Source organism: Centrocercus urophasianus, unplaced genomic scaffold (genome assembly GCF_019232065.1).
Source record: "Centrocercus urophasianus isolate 14NV4802_14NV808 unplaced genomic scaffold, USGS_Curo_1.0 seq_22, whole genome shotgun sequence".
NCBI lineage: Eukaryota > Metazoa > Chordata > Aves > Galliformes > Phasianidae > Centrocercus > Centrocercus urophasianus.
This window is the reverse complement of record NW_024884778.1, coordinates 9,111,251-9,137,502: the sequence shown is the minus strand read 5'-3', so window position 1 is coordinate 9,137,502 and position 26,252 is coordinate 9,111,251. Positions and strand designations below refer to the sequence as shown.

The window sequence follows — 26,252 nt, the reverse complement described above, 5'->3', positions numbered from 1 at the left end:
TCGCAATCTTTCATAGAAGTTTTACCATCCAGAGAAGGAAAGAAACAGGAATTTGAATCAAATCAACAGATGTGAGGTTACTCATTTGAATGTTTCAAACTCAACACAGCAATTCAGTTATTGCAGAAATTCCTTTTTAAAATCACCGAATGTTTGTCCCAATTCATTTTTTCCCCACTTCATGCTACAAAACCACAGCTTATGTTATACCTACAGACGGTCAAATACCAAATAAGGCAGATTCCCAATGTCAAATAAAAGGTAACATATTTTCAGTTTCTAGACTTGCCTGTTTGTTACACAACACCAAACTGATTGCTGACTGAGAGGAGAATGGAACATGCTAACAGAGTACTGCATCCATGTAAATGTCAGGCGTCTCTGCTCTTATTGGTGGAAGCTCTCTCCTTTCCCACCTGCCATGCTGCTATCAGATATAAAACACAATTACCAAACCATATCAAGAGGAAAAAGGCAAACCTTAATCCTTCCTTCAGCAATCGCTCGATTAATAGCTGTGGCTATAGACACACGACCCCTCTGATCGGAATATAAGATTCTAGCTTGAGATCCAACAACCTATAAAATAAGAAAAGCCACAGTGATAAGGTTTTCCGTGCAACCGGCTTATCTTCTGGCCCCAGATAAATGCAGTCAGAGGATTGTCCCCTTCTGTAGAAGAAAATACAGATTATTTGTTCATCAACTTCCAGCTTCCAGAAAATAGAAATTAAGGCCTCTTTGAACAGAGTTTTATCTCTGCTCACACAATCTGCAAGATGTATTCCTGTAATCAGCTGCTACTGTCCAATAATCCCACTTTTTAAATCAACCCCATTGCTAGACTATCAACAAATGCCTTATCAACAGCTGAGAAGCAGATGTTTGGAACTGGTGATGGGCTGGAAAGAAAGAGAAACGCAAAGGCAAAGAACGGCAGAGAACATCTGTCCTGCACAGCTATGCTCCTCTTCAGCCTTTACTCCACAGACCAGTCTGGCTTCCAGATGAGGAGAGCACGTGTAAGCCCTTCAGTGTTACCAGTTAGCTTTGCAGTGAGAGCCCGGCCTTAAAGAAATACAAAGGATGCCTCATCACCATCCTGCTTCAATACAACACAACACAGTGTACCAGTTTTGGAAAGGGTGATGGGAGCTGCAGGTCCAATGAGGTCAGGGCAAGTGAATGCCAAAAAAGACAATCTGAATGGTGCTGAAAGGCAGTTACAGATAGAGGATGAATACTGCCCTGTTTCACTCCAGGTATAAGGCTAGATCTTGTGTATTATTTGAACGTTTCCAGACTGGGGGGGGAGGGGAGTGAAGGGAAAGAACCATTTCAGCTCACCCGAAAGCCCTGCTGTGGAGAGATGTTTGAGTTGTCACCTGTATACTGCTCATGTTTTCATTCATACCCATACCCACTTTTCATTCCAACACTGTGAACTGTTTGGACCAGGAGCAGTCACTTGTCCTGAGGAAGGATGTGCACTTACCAAGCTGTGCCTCCCAGCTTCCCGAATCCAACGGATGTTGTCATGGTACTGCTGCTTCACAGATGTGCTCACTTGCAAGGGAAAGCAAGAAAGAAATAGGTTTTGAAAATGAATGCAATATGCTCTAAATTAAATTAAATTCATCTGACAGCACTAGCAAGTTATATTCCTGCTCTCTGCTACAAGCACGCATATAGGATGTGCTGCATTGAGTCTTCTTTGCAGCCAGCACTGTAATTCATAAAATATATTTTAGAGGAAGGTACGAATGTTGCTCAGGAGGCAGCTGGAATAATAACTCTCATTCAGATTTTTAGCAAACTAAATTAAACTTTGAAATATGGGTTACACATATTGTTCTTTGTTGGTGACCCGGCCTGCTGCCTACTAAATGCCCAAACCCTTTCTGAGCCTTTGTTAAGTTAGAAACTTTAGCGAACTCTGTGATATTGGGTGCCATAGTTCAATGTTTTATCAGGTAGTAAATAACTCATTTGACTATCTGCCTGAAATTCTCAGAAGCAGCTGGTAATATATACTGAGGATGAGCTACACTTGTGCTGGGATGTGGATTTATAGCACTGCAATTACTCTATACTGAATTGCCTATGAGAATGTTCTTACTCCAAGATGACGTTACTTATCCTACAGACAGAATTATGTTGCCTCATATTATTATGGAGCACAAACTGCACAGAAAAAAACATATGACAGACTAGCAACACTGCGTATAAACCCACCCTATACCTTGTTTAGGCATGTATATTATCTGAGGAAAGAACTGCATACAACAGCTCAACCACCCTCCAGCTTCTGCCTGTGCCAAGCTAATGTATTTCCTACCACTTCCCATCTCTCACCAGTTCTCAAGTCAAACTACAACATACAAATGACTTACCTGTGAAAGTCAAACTGGAGTAACTGAACACTGCTAATTTGAAGTTGTCCCAGGTAATTGAAAAGTGATTCTATTACACAATATGACTGCAAATACCTACAGTAAAACTAGAACTATTCTGGGCTAAACATGCCATTAGAGGGAAGCACTAAATGCAGTCATTCTTGCAGAGGCAGTCCTTCCACACAAAGTTTTAACAATCCTAAAAGGACCTGTCAGTGCTTTATGGGTTGGTTCCAAATGAGAGTTTCCAAACACAGCAATGAGGATTAACGTGCCAGCTCTTAGATTCACAGGGAGAGAAAGATGAAACATCTGCTTGTTTAGAAAACAGAAAAGTGAAAAGAGTTCCTTTCTGCCACTTTTATAAGCTCTCACAGAAAATACCTGTCACCTTTTATTCCTCGCAGTGCACTGACTTATGGAAAAGATCTGTCTGCTAATCCTATAGAATGTCCCTAGAAGGGAAGGCAGAGGAGCAAACCAGCTGCAGGGAGATACCAACATAACACGTCTGTCTCCCACAGCCTGCTCCAATAAACAGTTAGAATCTCTATCCTAAATTGTGGCGTTGCCCAACTTGGATATCATCTGTTATCTCTGGGGAAGGGAAGAATTCTCCCTTTTATTTGGTCTTCCTTCCTGCAGCTGAGAATCTTAAAGCTTCTTCTAGAAAGAGCTTAACTTCAGCTCCATCTGTCCCATTTGTTAAACTGCTGTCAACTCCCCCATCCCACGTCCCAAAAGCAACCTCTTCCTAATCCAGGCAGGCTACTGTGTCAGTGCCGGTATTTCACAGGCATTTCTCTACTTATTTAGGCTCTGCAAGATAGTAAAAGATATTGCACTCAGAGGAATAGCACTCAAATAGATCTCCCTTTTGATCTTAGGAGATTTGTATAGTTAACAGCTCAGCCTTCAAACTGCCACGAAGGCAGAAAATATGAATTAGGCTGCATCTCTTGCACAAAGGCCAACGTAAGAGCTCAGGTAGCTCAGAAGTGGAAGCAGATAAAACCACGCAGGATATTTGTATTTTTTTTTTTCAGTCTGTGAGGATGAAGCATAACGATTCATCTCCCCAAAAGAAGAATAGCTAACATCAGATTTGAGGCCAGGTCATAAGTTTAGATTTGGAATGCAATAGACGCCAGCTCTTTGGAGTTTTCTTTCAACCATCACAACAGATCCTTTTACAAAATTCAAAGGCAGGTTCAGATTTTAGATGCATATGTATGTGAGAATATCCAGACCCTAGAATTTGGTCCAAGCCCAGATCCCTCAGGGAGCAAGACAGCAAACGCAACAGTTATGAACACGAACCCATGAATGCCTGCTTACTTTCTGGCCAGATTCTGTTTTCTTCTTCCCACTATCCTGCCAAATGCAGCAGAAAATCCAATAATAGCATTGCCCTTAAGCCTGTTTTCACCTGTTGGGATTTTTGAAGTGCCATTTTTTTTTCATTTTTAGTATTCTTAGAAGAGTATATGTGCCAAAATACAATTCATTATTTTTTAACAAAAATTCTCTGCTCAGCTCTACATTAACATCTATATAAACATCCATGTACCATTGAACACGTAGTATCTGATTCATTTCCTAGTCTTGCAGTGCAAACCATCCAAATGTGATGTATCTGTTCAGTCTTGAGAACAGATGACTGGCAATTTTAATACAAGACAAACTGCTAGAGATTTCTGAAAACACGGCAGTACTGGATTTCTCCTTTCCTTCAACTAACCCAAGAGATCAGGTTTAAAAACATGAAAACTTCATCATCCACAAAACAGATCAAACACATTAGGGTCAGAGCATTAGAAACACCTCATAGTCCAGTGCTATTTCTTCAAGATAATAATTAGAGAAAGCTTAAGGAAGCAGATGGAGCTGACAACCTGGCAGTCAGACACCCTCCACCAATAATTCACCTCTTGCAAAGAAGTATTAAGGCTAACATCCATCCTCATTATAGGAAGACAATAGCAGCATTAGTTCAAATGAGGAATGTATCCAAATGTGGTACATCCTTACAATACTAACCATTCCAGAACAAATAGAAAAACACTTAAAATCTTTCATTTATACTCCATTGATTTCTTTTGTGAAAGAAGCAGAAAATATTTTAACATAAAAAACAGGAAGAAATAAATTAATCAGATATAAATATGCTCTCCTCCCCATAATAATTTGGATTTGCAAACCATTTATTTCTGATTCCAAGGAGTACAAACCTCCCCTGTGTGGAAACAGAAGAGCAGAGGACTGCAGTGCTGCAGAACAATGACACTTAAAAGTTTGAGTCTGATGTCCAGCTACTGTGAAAGCAGACAAAGAAAGGGAAAGCAGTAGAACTTCACACTGTAATCTTGGAGACTGGGATTCAGCTTGCTAACAGCCTTGTCTCTGTTCCTATTCATAAACTGGGGATAACAGCAGTACCTCACTTTCAGTGATATGGAACAGTGCAATTCTTAGATAGCAGAGTAGTAAACACAATATTTACTCTAGATTCTACTCATTGATGGAACCAACCAGCTTTCATTTTATTAAAAAATAAAAAAAAGCTTTGGACCTCAAAATTGTAATCACAAACAAATGACACTGGATGGAGCACCAGGCCCAATGAAACCTGGGTTTCCTGCAACTGATCTGCTTTCTAACCTCTCTAACAAATCTCCAGATTCATATCCCTCGTTCCTCTTTGAGATAGCAGCAAAGCAATTTGACTCCTTTATAAAACACATGGAGACCTGATGAAAGACACTGTTTGCCTTAAAGTTACAAGGTGACAAAGTACAGGAAAATAGCAAAAGAATAGAAACGCTCTCAGCCAAAATTACAATGATAGTTTTGGGATCAATAGCCTCTCCAGATGGTGTTTCTCTATTTTACCTACTGGTTATAATCCTTACAGGAATTTTGGGAACAATGACATCCATCTCCTGCCCACATGGAACAGGCAAGAGAGTGCTCATTATGGTTTCAGCCAAAAGCCATCATGCTGCAAAATTCTGATCAGTTTTCTCTCCAAACCACTCCCAGTGATGAGGGCACGTGATGTTGCCTTACCTCCCTGTCGAATTGAGTCCTCCAGCACAGACATGGCAATTGAGTCAGTGGTAGCAAGGTCCTGTGGGTCACCTGAGGTACAAACCCAGCGGAATGGCCCAAATCCCAGGGAAAAAATGTCCCTGAGAAGAGAACATTCTTCATTAAGAGATGGTTGGAATTCTTTCTTTATTTATCCTGGCTGCTAGCAGTGCTTTTCTTTCATTAGCTAGAGACAGAAGAATTTCAAACATTTTCGATGAACTAATCTAAACAGAAACATCAAGAGCCATTAACTAATTAAACAGCAATGTTTCATACAGTTATTGACTGGATTATATGAAATACAGTCAGACCCCCATTTGGACAGTTCAATCAAACAAGTGCATCATCAATGAATTGCAATTGTTCTTCAGTTTCATAAAGTGCACTCTTACTGTTGCCTGGTCTTTTCGTCCTTAGGCCATGCTAACCCTGAGTGCATCTACACTATCAACAATTCTAGTTCTGAACAAGAACCCAAGTCCAGACATTTGCTGGAAGGAAATGTAAGGAAGAGCTTTGATTTGGCAATGTTTTAGCTTATTGTTCAGACATCTGACATCTGTTTACGTATGACTTTTTAATCCTGGAAAGGATAAAGCTTTACACCAAATTATCAAGATTTGTCACATCATGTCTTTCACTACAGAGCATCAGCAGAACAACTCTGCTACTAGAGCTTCATAGTAACCACACATAACACATCTCCCTGGGTCTAGTTCTTCTTTTTCCCTGTTCAAAGGAAAACGTGAGGAGTAGCTCTACTGAAACCAATAGAAAAGACAAGGATGATGCTTCTAGCCTATGGGACGTCTTCCTAAGACTCATTGGGCACCACTCCAAAATAGAGGGAAAAAAAAAAGAGTAACTGTGACATACCTCCTGTGAGAATAAGTTTACTACTGCTACAGTTACTTCCTTTTCATCTTGTACAGTACATTGCAAGATTTGAACTAAATGGCACCTTCTTAGTACAATACCTCTAGACACCAATAGTCATAAAGCACTTGAGTGCTTCACTGCAGGATCAATCCAACATACCCCATGATGTGCTGAACATAGGAAGGATATCTGAATTCTGTTTTATTGGCTCCTTTTTTCTCAACATCAGCACCTATAAAAGGAGTTTTTTTAAATAAGAGGCAATAAGTGAGAGAATGGGAAGGACTAGAGAGTTTGTACAACATTGTGGCCAACTCTATCCTATCAAAGAATAGGGATAGGAAGACGTAATCCAGATTGTCCTCATTTCCACTTTTCCAGGATCTACTCACCAGCTCTTTGAGCCTCCAAGAGAAAAGCATTGCCATAATCCCAAAAAAACATGCCTTTATCAGTTAGTCTGTTAATAGCAGCCACATGTCTCCTCAGACTGAAATGAAGAATGAAACAGTTATTCTTGAGATCGATTAAATATCAAGGAGAATATTATCATGAGCTTACTAAAAGCAAGGGAATGGAGGGAAACAGGTGAAATGTAATAAATAAATAAATTCAGACAAACCCACAAAAGACTTAAGATACTTTCAAACCCTGCAGCACTTGTTATCCCCAAATCTTGAACTGAGTCACAGCCATTGCTGTGATACTGCATATCTAACAGAGAGAAGTCATATCTTTCAGGAATCTGCAATCACGTGCAAAGCAACTAAACTTAAAGGTTAAAAACATGCATCACTAAGACATTTTTACCTCTCTTGTACCAGAGTTCGGAACTTCCCTGGATTGGTAGACAGGAGCTGCTTTGCTTCCTCAAAGCCAAGCTGGACTGGATAGTATCCCCCATTGAATGGGTTGTGACATGAAGTTTGATCAGACCCCAGATCAGCTAGCAGCTCCCCTGTTGTGTCCAGCTCATATGCAAGCCTCTCCCTGGGGAGGAAGGGAAGATAATTAACAGTGTTTGAACAGAAGCTGTTATTTCATATTCAAGCTCCTCTTTCAGGTGAGATTCCACTATCAAAACAGCTGTTTATAAACATATGCCCTTAGCAGGCTGTCTTCTTTTAGCAGGCAGGAGGTGGGAAATCATGGTGAACATATATGCACAACTCTTATACTTCACATCTTCCTGTACAGGAACACCAGTAGATGAGTCAAATACCAGTTGTATCGGTCAGTCTCAGACCTTGGCCCATGAGGTAAAAGCAAGGTTTAGCACTGGATAAAACCTTCAGAGTGCTAGAATTCATACCCATCATCTGATATTTTTATTCTACCAATGCCTCAATACTTCTACTCTTCACTGAAGTCAGATGTTTTCTTGCTAACCAGTCAGTGAAAGGTTAGGAGAAAGAGGGTTAGAGGGTCTTCATTTGAAGACAAATCTCAGTAATTTCTTTCCCTAGGAAATTCACTGTTTCATAAGGGAAGATAATGCACAAGAAGCAACTGAGAACTGTGACAGAAGATGAAGATACCTCTTCTGCCAATGAAGTTTTTCATGAACATCCAGAATCACGAACTCAGCCCTATGCTCAACACCACTTCCCTTCCAAGTCTGGAAGTAAGTTCCAAAGCAGTAATATACCCATCACCCATATATACTACTTACCACAGGTCTACCACATTCCCATGGTAACCCAAACTGAGGGCAATTTTATTCTTCCTTGCATCTCTAGAACAGATTTTAAAAGACTGGTTTAAAAAAAACAAAAACAAAACATCATGCACTATGTTGCAATACACACACTGCAACCAAAACTAACAGTCTGCATGCAGTCTGCAACACCCAGCTAGGCAACAGAACTTTTGTCCTTTATGCAGTTGCTCATCAGTCATTCCAGAAAGAATGATCAACTCTTGAAGCATAACACTAGATGTAATGGATATATGTATATTCATGGCACCGTGAAGAAACATTTAACACACAGTATAAATTATATGAAGCATGAGTAACAGCAAGCATTAAGCATTAGTAGTCACTAATATGGCTGGATTCGCACTCAAAAATCAGACCTGGGATAGGAGATGTCCTTCAACCCCTCTTCTGTGCATACTAAAATGGCACAGAGCAGAGAGATATAAAGTGAGGAACAGAGTGTAGAGATAAAGTAGCTGAGTAATGTTACAAGCCATACCTGAGGCGAGCAATGCAGTGGTCCAAGTCATTAGAAATTTCCATGAGCCATCCTTGCTTGTAACGTTTCATAAGCGCTGCTTCATCAACCTAAGACACAAGCAGAGACCTTAAAACTCTCATTTTTCCCATTGAGTCACTTTTACCTTTTATTTATTTTTTAATTGGCCTGGAAAAAAAATCAGTCCTACGTTGGTCTAAACACAACAGAGTAATTGTTCAATTTCTTATTTTCCTCCTCTGATTTTTATTAATACTGTTCTCTACTACTTCAAGCTAGAAACAAGAAAAAAAAAAACACTTCTGATTCATCACTTCCCATATATTTACTACAAACAAGAAATTCATACTAAAACTGTACAAGAGTTAACATACTTAGAAATTTAAAATTATTTTTATTGTTACTTTTCATGATTATACTGAAAAAATGAAAAGCAAGATTTAAATATATATTATTATTATTTTAAATTAACTCAGACATTTCTGCTGTACTGCCCAGGACAAAGCAATGGTCCTGAATTGACCCAGCAATGGTGCTGAAATTGACCCTCACTTTCATTCTTTGAGCTGGTTGAAATTTTCAACCAAATATGGAAAAGAGAAGAGCTTTTCTTTGTCCCAGCTGGCTGATGCCTCTGTGAAAAATGGAGTGGATCAAAACAAAACTACATCTTCAACTCCTTCTTGCTTTGAACTTCGAATCTCCAAACAAGCTCAACCCCAAATCTTCTGGACTCACTTTCTGTGTGTATGCATCAAGAGACAAGCTGGATACAAATATAAATGAATACACAAGTTGTGAAAGCTTTGGCACAGATTCCATATTAGTGATTCAATGTCCAATCTCACACATCATTAGGACTTTTATAATGAGCTATCAGTGGCACAAAGCAAATGACAAAATTCATTCAAGTCATTTTTCCTTGGTAGCAACTGATTTAGACACTGAGTGGTGCGTGCTCAAGAATGCATAACCTGAGTATCCTACAGTATTTCACTAAAGCATTTTTACTTCTCTGTAATCCACCCCATCACTTCCATTCCATTATTTCTCATTAACAAAGTATTTATATGTAAATTAAATAAGTTCTGTATTCAGGAGTTGCTTGAACACCAGGAAACCTTTTCTTCCCCAATTATTCCTAGCATGAGAAACCTTCCATCATTTCCTGCATCAGTAATAAAGACTATCCTTCCCAAACCCCAGATTATGGTAATAGCAGTGTCACTACCAATAGAATTATTCAATAAGAAGTCAGGTGCCATGAGAGACAGCTACTTTGGGAGTTATTTAAATCAGCACAGGGAAAAGAGATTAAATGCTTCACATGAATTACAAGAATTGGGTTCATTTAAAGCTCTGCATAACACAGAAAATCTATTTAAATTCATTACATATTTTATTTCAGATCTCTCTGACAGTCTCAGAAAGACTTTCCACAGACTTGCTAGCACACAAGAAAGCCAGCTTCCTTCAAACTGTTTTCAAATATACAATTAGAAAAACAACAAACAACCTCAGTTTTAAAATTTGCACGACCCTGATGAGCCAATATCACCTCCAGTGTAACCCTGGAGAGCTGAGTGCAGCTCAGAGGCCATCATCTCGCCCTCCACACTGTTATTTCATAAAATTACAATCTGCTTCATGTCAAACAGAAGAGGTAAAAGACTTGCACCATTAATCCCTTCTGTCTGAACTTCGGAAGCCCTGGCTGACAAAATGACATCTCTTGCACAATTCATCAGTGCTATTTGCATAAATAGTTCCTTAAATAAATAATATGTACATATATATAGCTATCCACATGTGCTCCTGAGACTCATTTCCGACAAGGATCATCTCACAGAAGATAAAAACCAGGCGATATTCAGTCTCCTGAACAAAATCATCTGCAGCCATGGAGATGAAAAGGACAAAAGACTGCTGTGAATAGCATTCACTAGAATCTCTCCTTTTGTATTCTAGCATTTGAAAGATCACGATGACACAGTAGAAGTCTGAATAAGAATTTATTCAATAAGAATGCTTTCAATGATAAATTAAATAAATTTATTTCATCTTCAGGGAGCACTTGATGAAGCCTCAAATACATGCAAAACTCATGTTTTGCTAACAACAAAAAAAAAATGAACAAAGAACTCACACTTGTGCATGATCACTGCAGAACAGCTGAAATCCTATCATTTCATGGCTTCAGTAAGGCTTCAGCTGGCCAGAGCAGGACAGATCTACTACATGCCACATGTACAGTCCAGCCCATTTTGTTTTGAATTTTAATTATCATTATTATGGGCCAGATTGCAATATTCTTACCCTTCTGATTGCAGCAAGTGACATGCCTGCAGCAGAGACCTACCGGCTAATTCTCTTTATAAAGCAATTTGGTTGAGAAGGTTGCACTCCCACTACAGTTTGTCCTAACTGGAATTTGATTCTCCAAATCTTTCTTCCTCTAGCTCAAGCACTGAGCATGGCTCATTGAACAGAATCATTCTGCATTATCAGCGAAGCAACCCTAAATAGTAATCATTCATATATTCACAATATTTGCTTGCTTGTTGGGTTACAAGGCTGGAATAGCAGTGAGAAATCTCAGCATGAAAAGCAGCATCTCAGCTTGGTAGGCAGCATCTCTTGAGTTTGGCCAGGTAGTGTTATTAAAGGGATCTGTCTGATCAGAAGAAAGAGCTCTAATTCAGCCCACGAAGAAAAGACAGAAAGAAAGGAGCACCACTCTTACCTCTGCAATAATCCCCACACACCCAGCAATGACTGCAGCCTTCGCTTGAGCCCCACTCATCCCTCCAAGACCAGAAGTAACAAACACCTTTCCAGACAGGTCTTCTGCCTTCAAATAGCGACGACCAGCATTCAGCACTGTGAGCTACACACAACATAATATAGCAATTACCAGGAGTTATTTCACCCAGTGTTCCTGAAATCTATCAAATTATATTAAAAAAAAAAAAAAAAAGCTGCATTTTCCCAATTAACTGCCTTAGATACCTGGAACAAGTAGCTGTTTGCAAGCAGGATTGTTAAAGGTACTCTTAGGCACTGGTTTTCTATATTCAAATGATGTGTTCCTTTTGCAAAGACAGTCTGAAACTGTGAAATTGGCTTCAGAGGTCCCTAGGACCATGAAATGGCGTTAATCTTTTAAAAAGGAGCCACGTTACAAAGGTGATGTTACAAAGGTGTTGGTTTCAACCATCTGTACTGATACCTGTTTCTGCCACTGCCAAATAGAATAATGAGCAGTTCACAATACAGAGATGTACTCAAGATGGGTGCTAAGGAAAACAAGCCTGCTAGATACCTGCACATAACATTCTTCCACAGTGGTTCATTTCACCCCAGTCACCAGCCACATTTACCAACTAATCAAGCTTTCCCCAGTTTCTTACCACAGTTCCATGGACTATTCCCTGGGGCCCAATGTAGCAGTAGCTCCCTGCAGTCATCTGACCATACCTAGCAAGATCAAAGAACATGATGACTCCATATGTTATTCAGGCAGAATGAAGGCTGTATACATCAACATATATTTCTAGTATAACAAAAAAAGAAAGACTCCTCAACCTAACAAACACACAAAAACCAATCTCTTGCACTTCTAGTTGTTGTTATTTTATATTATCACAATCCCAACTTCATAGACCTTCATTAACAGTGCTTTCAACATGTTTTCAGAGGATCATTTAGCTCTTTAAACTACTGAGTTTAAAGATGTATAGACTGGAAAAAAAAAAAAAACAGCCATAAATTTTGGTTTGGAATTTAGCACAGGGACTAAGACACAAACAGATTCCTTTTCACCTTCAGGCACTTTTGTACCATTGGTTTTCAGTGCCAATTCTCCTTCTAAGACACATAGTCATTTTGAAAGTTATAACCCCAAATGTGGCCTCAATTCATTACTATAAAATCCCCAGATACATGATTAAGGACACTTTATTTGAGTGCTTTTATTTCTTACCAATCTGTACACATTCAGCTCTCCCATAGTTCTAATTGATTCTCTTCATGGCAAACAGCAAATAACCATCCTGTGCTCATCAGATAGATGAACAGTAAAAAAGCAGGCAAATTACCATTAAAAAAGAAAAAAGAAAACCTTACAGCATTCTACTTCAAAGCTTTCTCTTGATGTAAAGAGAAACAAACACTTCATAACTTATGGTTTTTGCAGATTGCAAAACAACCACTGCAAAGTGTAACCAGCCAGTGCTGTACGTAGGCTATGATTGTGGCTTCAGGCTGTAATTCAGCCAAGTCTTATAAATAAACCTAATTCTAATTCCTAGCAGACCTCAATTACATCCTTATATGTGTGGCTGAATGTAACTCAAGCTCCTAAGTAATTGCACTTAAGTGTGCATTAATGTGTTGCAGCATCAGGACTTTAAGCAGCACAGTTGAAGTCCATCTGCATTAGATATTTTAAACAGCAGCTGCTTGATATTTGAATTAAATTTTAGATAAATATTTGATAAATTTTAATAGCAAGGTGTCTGCTTACATTGTTACTCCCAAAGCAAAGAGCTTCTCATAATCGTCTCTACTAGAATAGTTGGGAATAACCTAAGAAAAGAATAAAAAGAAAACCCAAATAAGCAAATTATAGATTTAAGAAAATCTTTTTCACTATCTAAATTCTCTATAGCTGAACTGTTTTGAACAGCTCAGGCTCATTCAGAATGAAGTCCTCTGATAAGGAGAGGATCTTACTTCTCTCACTGCAGATCAGCTCACCTGAGGTGACAGAAACTGTACTGCAATAAAAGCTGCAGAATTTAGACCTGAGATTCTTCTGTGAGCTATCATTAGTTCAGGTAGTATCAATTACATTTTAATTCAGTAGACATATGAAAGCTAAACATAAGAGGAAGAAAAAAAGCAAAAGAAAACAAGATGCTAACACCTACCATGCCATTAGTAATGACTAATCGCGGAGCATAGCGATGGCTGGGAAAGAGTCCCAGAGGATGCCCACTGTACATTACCAATGTTTGCTCTTCGGTCATCTCTGACAAATATTGCATTGCCAACCAGAACTGAAAAGGAAAGCAAGGAAAGTGAGGGAATCTGTTTCCATCATGCATTTATATTTCTTCATGAAGCTGCTAAACGGAGTATGAAGGCAGCTGTAGAGATAACGAGGTGTATTCACATACGAAATAACAGCCAGAGCTCTCAACACATTCTTGCTTTCAATAAAGTCCATTAAGAGACATCACTCAGCAGGAAACATAAATCAACGAGGTCTGAATAAGTTCCAGAATAATTTCTCCAATATAAACCCCAGAAATGCTTTGCTAGCTTTTCAACGCGTCATTTTGAAAGCCATTCCAATTTTATCTTGAGATTGACCATTTGGATCTGGCACTTTTCTGGCAATGTATCCAAAATCAAACTGCAAAATTTTCCCAATAAAAGAGATGAAATACTCATGTATATTTTTGATGCTGGCCTGATACGGATAATGCAGTCTCTTCTGGCGCTTGTCATCTTTTCAACAGATGTATGCATTTCAATTTTTCCTCACACCAAACATACACCAAACAAACAGCTTTCACTATGGACAACACTCCTTGAAATACCAAGGAATAAATAAATGCATCTCCAATCCATCTTCATAATTCAATAGTTACTCTTGGTTTATGCCACAAAGTACATCTAAACTGCTATAGGTTTAACTCACATCCATCACTGTCTATTACAAAGACCTTTCATTATATTTCATGGGCCTAGAGTATATGACAGCCAGGTCTAAGAAGAGCTTTTCCATGGGACGCTGGAATTCAACAATAGCTTGAAATAGAGTTTCTGCAGTTACACTGAAAAATGGATCTGCTGATCAGAGAGACAGTAACATCAACAACAGGCCTGCAAGCTTGAGGACAAGTTGGTAAGTGGAAATTTACCTCTGGTTGTTTTGTTTGTTTGTTTTTCTTCAAAAATTATTCAGGACAAAGCACAGGCCTGTGTGGATGACATAAACCAAACCCAGCCTTTTCAGTGGGAATTTTGCAAGGACAAATTTTCAAAAAGCATGCTGTTTTTAAGCCACAGAGAACAAAATGTTCTATCACAACTGAATCATTCATGTGATCGCTACTCCAAATAAGCAAGACCAAAAAGGTTTTGTTTGTTCTGCTGTGAAACAACTGCAGGTCAAAGCTCTAACTTGGATGGAAACAAGAGAAAAAAAAAAATACTTCTGTCTTTGGCAGAGCCTCTCCTTCACCTTGCAGCCTAGCATCTGCCTGAGGGATGTCACCCCAGTCAGGCCCACAGTATGAACTGCCAGCACTGGTGTCTTGAGAGATGCTGTAAAACTTTCATGCAATGCATTAAATGACATAACAGACATTTATGAATTAATGCACAGAACAAAGAAACGGTGTGCACTTCTAGATTGACAGTCCTAACTTAAACATCCCAGCTCAGATTTTAGATAGGATGTCACCCACTTGCCATTGCCATCAGAAGAGCAGAGTTAATCCTGAAAATAAAAAGCACCGTCACTTGCCCAGCTAGCATGTGAACAATTTCAGCTCACTTGATTTCATTGGAAGAACTCAGGGCTGCACTTCATTATAGCCTCATTTTTTTTATTCCTCTGTGTATTGTGAAAAATGTTGCAAAAGTACCAGAAATAAACAAAAGATACACTTTTTGGTTTCCTAAAATTTATTTTGCATATAAATTATTGTGCAAAGTACAAACACATACACACACACACACACCAGAGAAATACAAAGAGCTATCTACATCATCTTATGCTGCTTGACATTTTTTGAAACACAGTCTTTCTATTGGATTGTCTGTGCTCTCTTTACTAAATAAAGCTCTTCCCATCTGCACAGCTCATAACTGAGCATTCCTCTATCCAGACAGGATGTTTTGGAGTATTTAGAGACAATGACTGCCAAGAATTATTGCAAACTCTGCCTAAGCAGAACATGCCTGGGGGAGCGTACAATGGGTTTCATGACAGAAGCTGCAAAAGCAGCAGCGTCCTACCTGAGCCCAGTTGCTGAAGACCTGCCCATTTCCTCCATAAGTGACAAGCTCCTGTGGAAACTGAGAAGGATAATTTAATAATAATAAGGCAAGCACGTTTCTGAAGTATTTCTCTGCGTCTCCAACACTAGCTGCTCAACACATGCTGTACGAGCAGTGTACTCAGAACTGTGCTTTCTCACAGCAACCAAGCTCCTGTGTATTGTGGGAGCTGGAGTGAGCCTTGCTAGCACTGCAAGAGTCCTCAGAGACTAAGTTAGGACCAAAACCCACCGTGCAGAATGAAGAACTACGCATTGCAATAAGCGATAGATATTAGCAAAAAAGACCCAAAACTCAGAAATCAAAACACGACCACAGGAAAAGTTGTAGAATCACCCAAATTCTTCAGTTTGTGTGCAAGCACTTACAGGAAGTAACTTGCAGATTTGCTTCTGCTTCATGACTCCAACTTCCTTTACTGTCACTGCAGCTTACCTGAGCCACCGAGGGATCCAGATTATTCATGATCATCAGCATGATGGCAGCAGCTGATTTGGTCTTGCAAGGATAGTCTTCTATGGGGTATGCTCTGAAATGGCATTCACCACACTTTAGGACGCATATAAGAGAAACAACAAAACATCTGACAGAAGTATCCCTGCACATCAACACGTTCCTTTGAGTTATTATCTTTTATAGAAGAGGAGAGAAAAAGGAAAAAGGAGAAAGTGCAGATCTAATATAGCCTGTACCTTAAGAGGCACATCAGGTTTCAACTTCAATCAGAACTAAGCAAAGAGAAAAGAACGCATTCAGCTTGTCACTTCTGAATCAGGTAGTCAGAATGGGTTATAAATATGGCAGCTGTGAGAGCTCATTGCTTTTCTACATGGATTATTTGGGCATGCTTAAACCCAATTGCCAGGCCAAGGAAAACAGCATCACGGAAGTTGCTTTTGGACTCTTCTGCCCTTGCAAATTTAAGATCCCATCTAAAAAGGAAAAAACCCAGCTCCAATTTCAGTTCTAAAGTAATCCCCAGAACTTACCTAGCTATGGGAAACGTGAGTCTTCTTACTGAATAAGTTGTATTTCAGTGACAAATTTGAGAGGTTGGGAATAGGAAACCCTACAAGGACTTGAATCACTAATGTGATTCGGTACCAACTTCTGCAGTTGCCTTACATATATTCTCCTCCATAATCTATTTGCTTTATCAAATTGCCCTAAAACTTCTAGTCTTAGCTCTGTATTATGTATGTAGATGTACATATATGCACATATGTGTGTGTATATATGTTTTCTCTTCAGGCATGAGATGGTTCCTTTGCTGTGCTTGTATAAGTCTGAGTACAGTTGTACCAAGGCTGCTGAAATATAACACCAAGATTTATAATCAAGAGTTCCGCTCTTTCTTTCTCTGTAAGCAACAAAACCATCATAGACACTGAAAATTCCTGAAGGCAGGTAGGAACATTTGACATGTTGTAATGCTATAACGAAGTGGAAAGTAAAGCAATAATAGTGGGGTTAGCACAATCCTAGGCTGCAGCAAATGAGGACAAGCCCAAACACAACAGCCACGGATGCAGAAACAAAGGAAGAAAATCTGCTTACCTTTGGAAGGCCTCTAGTAAGCAGGGATCTTCAATAAGATACCCTTACCTCCATTGCCAACTCTTAAACGAGGTCTGGGAAGGGCTGGATCCCGGTTCCACCCCTTCCAATCACGCAGAGGCATTGCATTGCACTGCATTGCATGCACCTGAGCCCCACTGGGTTGGCCCTGCCTTCCCACCAGGTGCTCAATCGGTGCTTCAAGCTGTGACTTAGCATTTCTGCTACACGTGTTCTTTAAACAATCTTCCTTTTACTGGACCATGGATCTTCAGTGGCTAAATGCTTTCTTTATGCAAGGAAGACAGTTACACTGAAGAAATTATGCTAAAGAATGCAAATGGCAAAGATAAATAAATTCTATAGATTTAGCAAATGGGCTCTTCCCATGATCATATGTGCTTTATCCCAGCTATTTACATCAGGATACTGAAACAAATGCTTTGCACTCACTGCCAAAACAGGAGAGAAAGCCTTTGAGTTTTTAAAAATATATTTTTAAATTATTATTAATTTTTTTTGCTTTTCTAAGTTTGAGGTGATAAAACAGGAGGAATTATACTATTTCATCAAGAGAAGTCATTCCCCCATAAGATTGCTCAGAATTTAAGAAGCCCAATGTTCAGGAATGGACTGAGAGTGTTTATATGGGGAAAAGGGTGTTGTGGGGAACAGAACCAAATGGGACTGTGCTCCCTGGGATAAGCAGAACAAAACCAAATACTACTAGACTAGACTAAGGCAACAAAAGATGTGTCTTAATCTGAGACTGTAAGAGTCGGCTGGAAAAGGAGAGCTGTAAAATCATCACAAACTACAAAGAAAATATTCGAGGCTGTCAAGAATCACTGATGCCAGTGATGGAAATGAGCTGGTGGACTGTCTTATTCAAGCTGAGAGCAGAAGGTGTCCTCATTTATATTCAGGACTACTGTCCTCTGCAGTCCAGCTCTGCAGTATCTTTCAGATTCTCTTATTGTAATTCCTTTAGCTGATTTCTGCAAGAGCTGACCCCAGACTGTGGGCAGCACAAAAACATGGATGTCTGTGGAAATTAAAGTGCTTTTTTGTTGCTTGCTTATTCAGATTTCTGTGTAGACATTAACCAGGCCCCTGCTGGATGCAAAAAGGAATCAATCAGTCTAAAAAAAGAAGCCAGCCCCTGGCAGCCCTTTACAAAACTGTTCTGCTTCACAAACATTAGCCTCCTTAGATCTGTAATGAAGTGATGCTTCGAGATCAACAGGCACTGCCTATTACAAGACAGGGTCAGATACAGGTTCCAAGCATGGAAAAAATGTGCTGCTTCTCTTTCAAGCCCAGGAAGTCTTCTCTGAGACTGACAAATAATCAGTCACTCACAGCAGATCCCAAAGTCATCCACTCAACTGATCTTACTTCTTGGTTCATGACAACTAGCATCATCTCAAGGCTAATGCAGGCTTCCTGTACAGGTTGCAATCAGATTTTTGAACAGTGACTGGTCCCTGGAAACTCTCAGATTTGCTTTGGGGTAGAGCATATGGCATCTCAGTGTAATGCCATCTCAACTGGCATTACCAAACACATGATCTGATTCATGTGTTAAGTGGCACTGAGCTTCCCAGCAGCAAGACTGCACCAGCCCTGCCAGCACCTAACCAGAAGGGTGCAGTCTGTTTCCCTGCTAGTCCATGAGGCTCTCATGAAGACAGAAAATAGGATGAAAGCTGAAGGATGAAGAATGCAGCTTTACAGAAGACACACATTAGCAATCAGTGGAAACCATACCTCTCCTGTCTAAAGACAGACAGGACATCCAATTGCAGCATGAACCCTTCACTTCTTACCTCATCTCAATATCTGGGAAGAACCTGTACATGTAGATATGGCCATACAGCCTGAGTTCTTCAGCAAATTCCAGCACCAGCTTCTTTTGTATGTCAGGTGGGAAATAACGTAGGGCATTGCGCAAAGCGAGCTGTCAGGGGAAAAAAAAAAAGACACAGTAACCAAGCTAAAAGAGAAATGGAGGCAAGTGGGTGGCCCTGAACTTTAGACTCAGCTGGAAACCTATGCCAGCTGTCACAAGGATGGTTTAATTTAAAAGGCCACGCCAGGGGAGCTACCCATCTCCATCTTTCCTTGTAGACTCAGTGGACGTACACATGCAACCCACCTCTTCCCACTCACCTCAAATCTGCATGGAAAGACCTTGGAGATTTGATAAGTAATGCACAAACCTACAGACGTCTGATAGAGATGAATCCTCTCTTGCAGTGCTACAGGGCACTGAACTACCAAGAAAAGCACTGTTCAGAAACACTTATTGTGAGATCCTGAACTCCCAGAGGCTCCAAAGTCCTTACTGTACCTTCAATTCAAACAAGAGACCTTAGCCCTGAATTATGTGACTTACAGAGGAAGATGTTCTTGGGTGAAGTTTCGTTATACATGCAGCATACTAATGTATTGCATAGTATGATGGCATACATTATTTTATTGAAGTCACAAACATCACTTCTAAATTAGCTACAGTGTTTAGTAGACACTGAATTAAATTCTGCAGATGACAGTAAGTGGCTCATCCTTCCCATTACCTTCAAAGATATTATCCACTGTTAAAGTTCTACATTGCAAAGTACCGTGTGTCCTTTTAGATGAACGAAAACATAAATAAATCACTCTTTTTAGTAACAGTCTCTTAAGTCATGTCTCTGTATTCTGTTCCATTTGATTAAAACTATAATGATAACAAATATTTTGTAATCTTTAAAATGCCAATTTCATGTGAAGATGCTAAAAACTCTTCTAAATTCCTTGATATATGACAATACTATGGAAGCGACTCTTAGTTGAAGAGATTCATACATTTCATCTCTTCATTGGGCTGATTTTTACGGGCTGTGGATAAGACAGCCCTTAAAAGGAGGCTGAGGATGGGATCAAATTTGCTACCAAATTTGATAGCAGCCTACACTATGACCAGGGAAGCCCAGTTTGAGAGGGCTGAGGATGAAACCTGCTGTTGTCAGTTCCAACCTATTTGTGCGACCTGCTGTAGGGAACCTGCTTTGGCAGGGGGGTTGGACTTGATGAACTCTGAAGGTCCCTTCCAACCCCTACGATTCTGTGATTCTGTGAAATATTCACTGCAAGAAGTGAAGGGGCAGCCTGCAGCACAGCAAACGGGTATCCAGAACAAAGGCACATAGAACCATCCAGTCTGGGTATTTCACACTGATTGCACTTCTGGGAGGAAAAAGCACCCTGATAAGAATTCCTGAAAAGGGCTACAAAGTCTTTTGTTCAGCTCAGTGAAAAACCTTATTCAATGTGACTGTACTCTGATTCTTAGGGCTAGAGTTGTACAGCCCCTTCACCATTTGAGCTTGTTGGTCTCACACACCTTTAAGCCAACGTAGCACAGTATCTCAGAATCTAAAAACAATCCATACTAAAAGATGTTCTTGTTGGCATATTTGCTGCCAAACAGGCAAACAGACCCTTTCACTTCACCTACTCAATCCTTGCAAATGAGCTTTGCCATTCCACACAGAAAATGACAAGGAGTAAGACCTGTTTAAAAGACAAGCAGATGCAAATTCCCTTTTGATCTACTGCCTTATTCTTCTCCAGCTAGGTAAGTAGTCATTTTTCAAAACTTCATTAAACACAAAAATCCCAGCTGTATCCATGCAGTGACAAAATAGAAGGGGACTTTGAAAGTCAGTACCTCAGAGGCAAGCAGCCTTCACAGAGGTTTCTAGCTCTAAGAAATTCCTGAAGTGAGAATAAAATCAGTTATATCTCTTGTAATAACAAAAAGGAAAGCAGTGATATGCTGAAAAGGGAAAAAAGGTGCTTCTACATTTGGCCTTTCGGCTATAGAGGAGTATCAGGATGAAAGTGTTTTGCTTCCATTCTGGCAAGGCTCACCTAGTCTCTGATCAGTATATCTGTTATTTGAGTTATAATGAAACTGAAGGAAAAATAGCATTTTTCTTTGCTCTAAAAACACAAGCAGGCAAAATCTGCCTGGATTTTCAAATAAATACACTTAGACAGAGCCCCTGTCCTATTAGTGTTCCATGTTAGCACAGACCTGAATTTTGATGATGCAAACATTAATGAAACATGAACTTCAATGTTACATGAGGGTTGAGAAGGGCTCCTGGGTTGCTCAGACAATAGAGAGCTGATCTTATAAAAGAGGACTAAGACTGTGCCTTGTTTAGCTTAACAGAACAAAGGTGACATTTGATTGCTGTCTTACTGCAGGATAAGTGTCAAAGTAGGAAGCAGCTTCAGGGAAAAGCTGGAGAGAGGAATAAATGGCTGTAAATTAGCCATGAAGAAATGTAGCCTTGAAATTAGAAGAATTTAAATAACAGATTCTGAAGCAGCCTCTCAATAGCAGCACTGGGTCTCTTAAAATTGCTTAGATGGAGCCTGACTGCTTCATGAAAAGGCAGTTGGCATATGCATCAAGGAGAATTTTGCATATTCATTATTGAGTCAAACTGAATAACTTGAGAAAGGCACTTAAGGAGCAAATTCAAACAGACTGATCATCAAGCTTTCGAGGAAAAGCAACACTTGGCCATTATTCCTTAAGTTTCATTAAAGCACCATATGAAACGCTACTGTGATCTTTAAGATTAATTGTACTCATAGCTGACACGTTCCCCTCTGATATTAGACTGTGGGCATTTCACCTGTAGGTGTTCCTGTTTGTAGCTTCCTCAGCCAGCAGTCTGATTGGCATCTATCTGCTCAACACCTCTAAAAAATCAGCTCATCGTGGTGATGTCCAAGCTTGGGGTGAGGCCAGGAAAGCAAGTTAGGATCAGGTGATGGTTACCAGGATGAGATATGGCTCAGAGTTCACCAGGCAAGCCAATAAAGGCAAGACAGGCCCAAGGCCGAGTCACCCTACAGGCTGGGGCCCATGGATAAGGATTTTTCTGATTCTTTGCAACACTGAGAAGTGTGCATGCTTCCCAGGTTGCTTTAACAGAATGCCAGTGAGTACCAAGAATGCAGTGTCCAATGTTCTGCAAAGGACACACCACTCATAATATTTAAGGGCTGTTTTCCTTGCAGTGTATTTACATAAAGATACAGAGGCTAAGAAACAGAAAACTGGGATTTCCTGAGCCATAGAGGGAAAGGGAGAAGTGGCTGCTATAGGCCTCAGGCAAAGAATGCAGAAGAAAGACGACTCAGGAAACATAAACAAAAATCAGTTCTGAGAAATGGCTTGATTTATCCAAAGAGATTAAAGTTGATATGATAGGAAGCATCGTATATCTCTTCGGCAAGCCCCAAAACATGCAGAAATGTATAAATCTTGCTTAAAGGATTTCTATTGTAGCCAAAAAAGGAAGCCTAAGAAAGTAAAAAAAGAGCAGTGCTAAGCATTATTATTGTGAAAAAGGGTAAAATTGGAATGAAGGCATGTGGACAGAGGGACAGATCCCTAGTCTGAGGAAATTAGCAGAGCATTACTAACTTCACTTCTGTCAAAGCTTGCATGAGCGCCTCGATTAGAAAATGAACACAGTGTTATGAGTAAAGACAAGCCTTGCAATGTGCTCAGTGTTACGTACTGCCAACAAGATCTGGAAGCTTGTCTCAAGACTTTAAAACCACCTTGCAGACAGACAACCTGTCCTAAGCACAAAACACTTCTTAAAAAGGAGATTCAGCCTCTCAGATATAAAATAAATACCAGCTGAGCTTCTAACCCTGTTAAGAGTTGAAGGTGGAGGATTAAGAGTAAAGTAAATCAGAAAGGAAGCTTTTAAATTTTTAACAGGCTAATAAAAAACTGAGCCAGCATGACCTTTTATCACATGTGGTAGATAAGAAGGTGAGCTGAGGGAAGGATGTAAGATAGGCTGGGACCAGAAAAGCAGCCTACCACTGTCTCCTTGCAATGCTTTGGGGGCATTCAATCCCAATTTCCATACAGGCTGTGAGGGCTTTGTCATTACCAGCGTTTCTTCAGGTAGACAGTAAGGTCTGGCATTGCTCTGAGAGAAATACCATCTCCTTATGCTGCAGTATACTCCTCATGGGGCAAAATAATTGAGCAAAGGCAGGGAACAAAATGGGGATGTTTGGCAATGTGTTGCCATGCAGTGAAGTTCACTCCCGGTTCCTTTATCTTCACATCCACCTTCACAGCCCCTTTCTGCATGCTCATGAGCCACACTTCCATCTGCCTGAGCTGTCCCAGGCACAGACTGAAATGCCTCCACCACGAATGCTCCTGACATTGGAGTAAATCCTCTCCGGATATCTCACATCTGTTCCTCTCCCTACCCAGAGAGTGGGCTCTCCTCTGCTTCTGGAAAAGGGCTTTGAAACAATTTCAGCGCTAATGCCAGGGGGAACTGCCACGAAGGCAAGAAAGTTGCACGCAGCTCAGTGTGGGTGAGGAACTTCTGTGTTCTGACCAGAAAATCACACTGTCAGCTATGACATGTGATGAAGCACAGGCTTTCAAGCTAAGGAACCCACCTCATCCTCTCTTCAACACAGTTCCTAAGGGTCTCTACCCACCAACCATTATTTTCTGCTGCAGATATATTTTTTAAATCTCTAACATGAAATACTGCAATGATTGCTTTAGTGTGTACATAAACTATTTAAACAAAAAGAGACTGGAAAAGAATTACACAACGTAAGACAAATAATTAACTCAATTCCTTATAAACTTGTCTGAATTCCAGGATGTTTCAGACTGCTGGTTCAAATAAATCATCTCTGGGTCATTATGCAAACACGTAGATAAGTAACTTGTACCAAGATGTCAATTCGCCACATTTCATGTTTACTGTATTTGTGGGGTTAACATAAATACACAGTGTTTTTGCAACAGCCTTCATAAATTCATAAAAAACAATTCTGGACTGACAGCATTGAAGTTAAGGCCTCTTCAGCCATTTTAAGTCATGCAAGCTATTGTGCAGCAAATCTTCATATCAATCAACTCAGGGAGAAAGACAGAAAGAAAGAGAGCAGAAGATTTTCCAGTATTTTGTCCCATTGCTGAAGTTATAACAGAAAGGAAATACATTTTTCCACACTCAGAAAAGCATTTGATGCCGCTCCCCATTTCATTTAGCTGAAAGGAAGAGAAGTGAGCCTCGTGAAACCCCACATTACCTTTTTCTCCTGAGCAGTGAGATTAGGGGTTCTCACAGGTGCATGGGGTATTCCTTTCCTCCGACCTCTGTTTTCAGGCAAAGGGTTTAGAGGAAGGCCACGACAGATTTCCTTCAGGCTAATCATGGCTGCTAACAAAAAGGAGGAAAGGAGAGGCAAGGTGGAGAGGCGTGAGGAGAGGAGAACAAGGGCTGCAGGCAAGCAAGATGCACAGCAATTGAGATGTACCCTGCTCTGGGGTATCTACAGATGACAGCCTGTCCTCTGGCTTTGGAAATGCCTGTGGAGTACAGAGGGCCAGCAGTGCAGGCGACACACCTACCCCATCTGTGCCGTGCCATTGGCTTTTCTGTCCTCCCCCAAATGAATGATTCACAGCTTTGCAGTTTCTCCTCTGGGTGCTTTGCAGCAGGAGCTGCACTGAGCCATGAGAGCAGTCGGTCACTTTCCCAATCATCCAGTTCCCACAGGGAGTCGTGCTCTGCAGCCCAAACCTTGCCCGACACCACAGAGATTGTGCTTTCACATTTCTATAGCTGAGATACCAACTACAACTGACCTCATTCACGCCAGTGTTCACGCACACGAAGATGGACAATCTCTGTTTGAGCACTCTGAGTCTGGGCTGTTCTCAGATGCGGTCCAGGTGTCCATCCCCTGGACAACAGCAGATGTCAAGGATAACACTAACATTTCCCCCTTAGATGTTAGCTCCTTTTAGCCCACAGGCCTGGATTTCAGTAGTATTAAGCTGTTGTACTGGTTTTCTCAAGACAGGCAATAATAGGGAAGAGGAATGAAAGCTTTCAGTTTTAAAGCACTTTTATAGGCCACAGTCAACAAGAGCTGGACAGCCTTACGGTGTTGCCATCCAGACATCAGAAGTAAATGAATATGCTTCATTTTGACTTCCCACTTAAAGAGCACTGTGAACTTTCCTCCCTGTTTTCAGCTGCTGTATAAATTACACAGGAGCTTCTTGACCTTTATTATTACATCCACGGAACTACAATCATGGCCAGGGAATTTTTCTCAAGAGCCATAGCTTAAGTCTGATGAAATTATCTGGGAGAAGCATTTCAGTTAGTAATCATTACATAATCCACCAAAACTGCAGAAAAAAAAAAAAAAAAAAAAAAGCTGTGTTTTCCCACAAAGGCAGCAATTGACAAGCAAAGAGAACAAAGCATGGTTATTAAATGACAGCTCATTAATGTCACGTTGGCTTTAGCTTTAGGACACACTGTGCATCCCCAGCTCCCACTGAAAATGCTGGAGTTGAAAGAACTCAGAACGTCCCAGGGGAGCTGAGCACACAGCAGACTCAAACCTTCTGAAGGATACACTGTCACGTATGGCAGAGAACTGTGCTTTGTGATTATATGTTATTGTAATAGCTTTCAAACAAAAGGCAAAGACAAAAAGGAGGGGGAAATTCTCCTTCTTATCTCAACGTTTTCTATTTGGTTTTCTTATTCAAAAACATATAAAAATAGGAAGATAAGGGTAAAGTCAGAAAAATCTACTTCAATACAGAAAGATCTACTTCAATAAATAACCATGCCTTACAGAAATCTTTCCTTCTTCTTTTTTCTACGATCCACACTTTGCAATTCTCTCCAAGGTCTGATTCTATGCACACATGGGCAGAAGAATAACCTTGACTATTCCCACTGAGCTTCCCTCTGTGACACCAAGCAGAAGTTGATGTTATTACACTGCCTTACAAGCTGAAGAGTCATAGCATCACGGAATCGTTTGAGATGGAAGGGACCCTTAAAGGTCATCTAGTCCTTTATGTGGACTAGATGTTGCCATGCAGTGAAGTTCACTCCCCGTTTCTTTATCTTCACATCCACCTCCACAGCCCCTTTCTGCATGCTCACACTTCCATCTGTCT

General features: G+C 40.2%; 1 protein-coding gene across 2 annotated transcripts in view; it reads right to left on the bottom strand.

Moving 5' to 3' along the window:
* UROC1 (urocanate hydratase 1) overlaps positions 1-24,660 on the bottom strand; it is a 34,219-nt gene extending 9,559 nt beyond the window's left edge. Inside the window, exons 1-17 of one of the 2 annotated variants that reach the window (XM_042823822.1) lie at positions 24,581-24,660; positions 24,353-24,483; positions 19,027-19,157; positions 16,076-16,169; positions 15,599-15,658; positions 13,498-13,626; positions 13,092-13,153; positions 11,977-12,043; positions 11,310-11,453; positions 8,567-8,655; positions 8,041-8,103; positions 7,179-7,358; positions 6,761-6,858; positions 6,528-6,600; positions 5,466-5,587; positions 1,496-1,566; positions 481-579 (exon numbers count right to left, since the gene is read on the bottom strand). In XM_042823822.1, coding sequence (XP_042679756.1) covers positions 481-579; positions 1,496-1,566; positions 5,466-5,587; positions 6,528-6,600; positions 6,761-6,858; positions 7,179-7,358; positions 8,041-8,103; positions 8,567-8,655; positions 11,310-11,453; positions 11,977-12,043; positions 13,092-13,153; positions 13,498-13,626; positions 15,599-15,658; positions 16,076-16,169; positions 19,027-19,157; positions 24,353-24,478 — 1,608 coding nt within the window. In that variant the 5' untranslated portion in view covers positions 24,479-24,483; positions 24,581-24,660. The remainder of the gene's footprint in view (positions 1-480; positions 580-1,495; positions 1,567-5,465; positions 5,588-6,527; positions 6,601-6,760; positions 6,859-7,178; positions 7,359-8,040; positions 8,104-8,566; positions 8,656-11,309; positions 11,454-11,976; positions 12,044-13,091; positions 13,154-13,497; positions 13,627-15,598; positions 15,659-16,075; positions 16,170-19,026; positions 19,158-24,352; positions 24,484-24,580) is intronic. The other variant, XM_042823823.1, reaches the window with a different exon arrangement.
* Between the last annotated feature and the right edge of the window lie 1,592 nt (positions 24,661-26,252).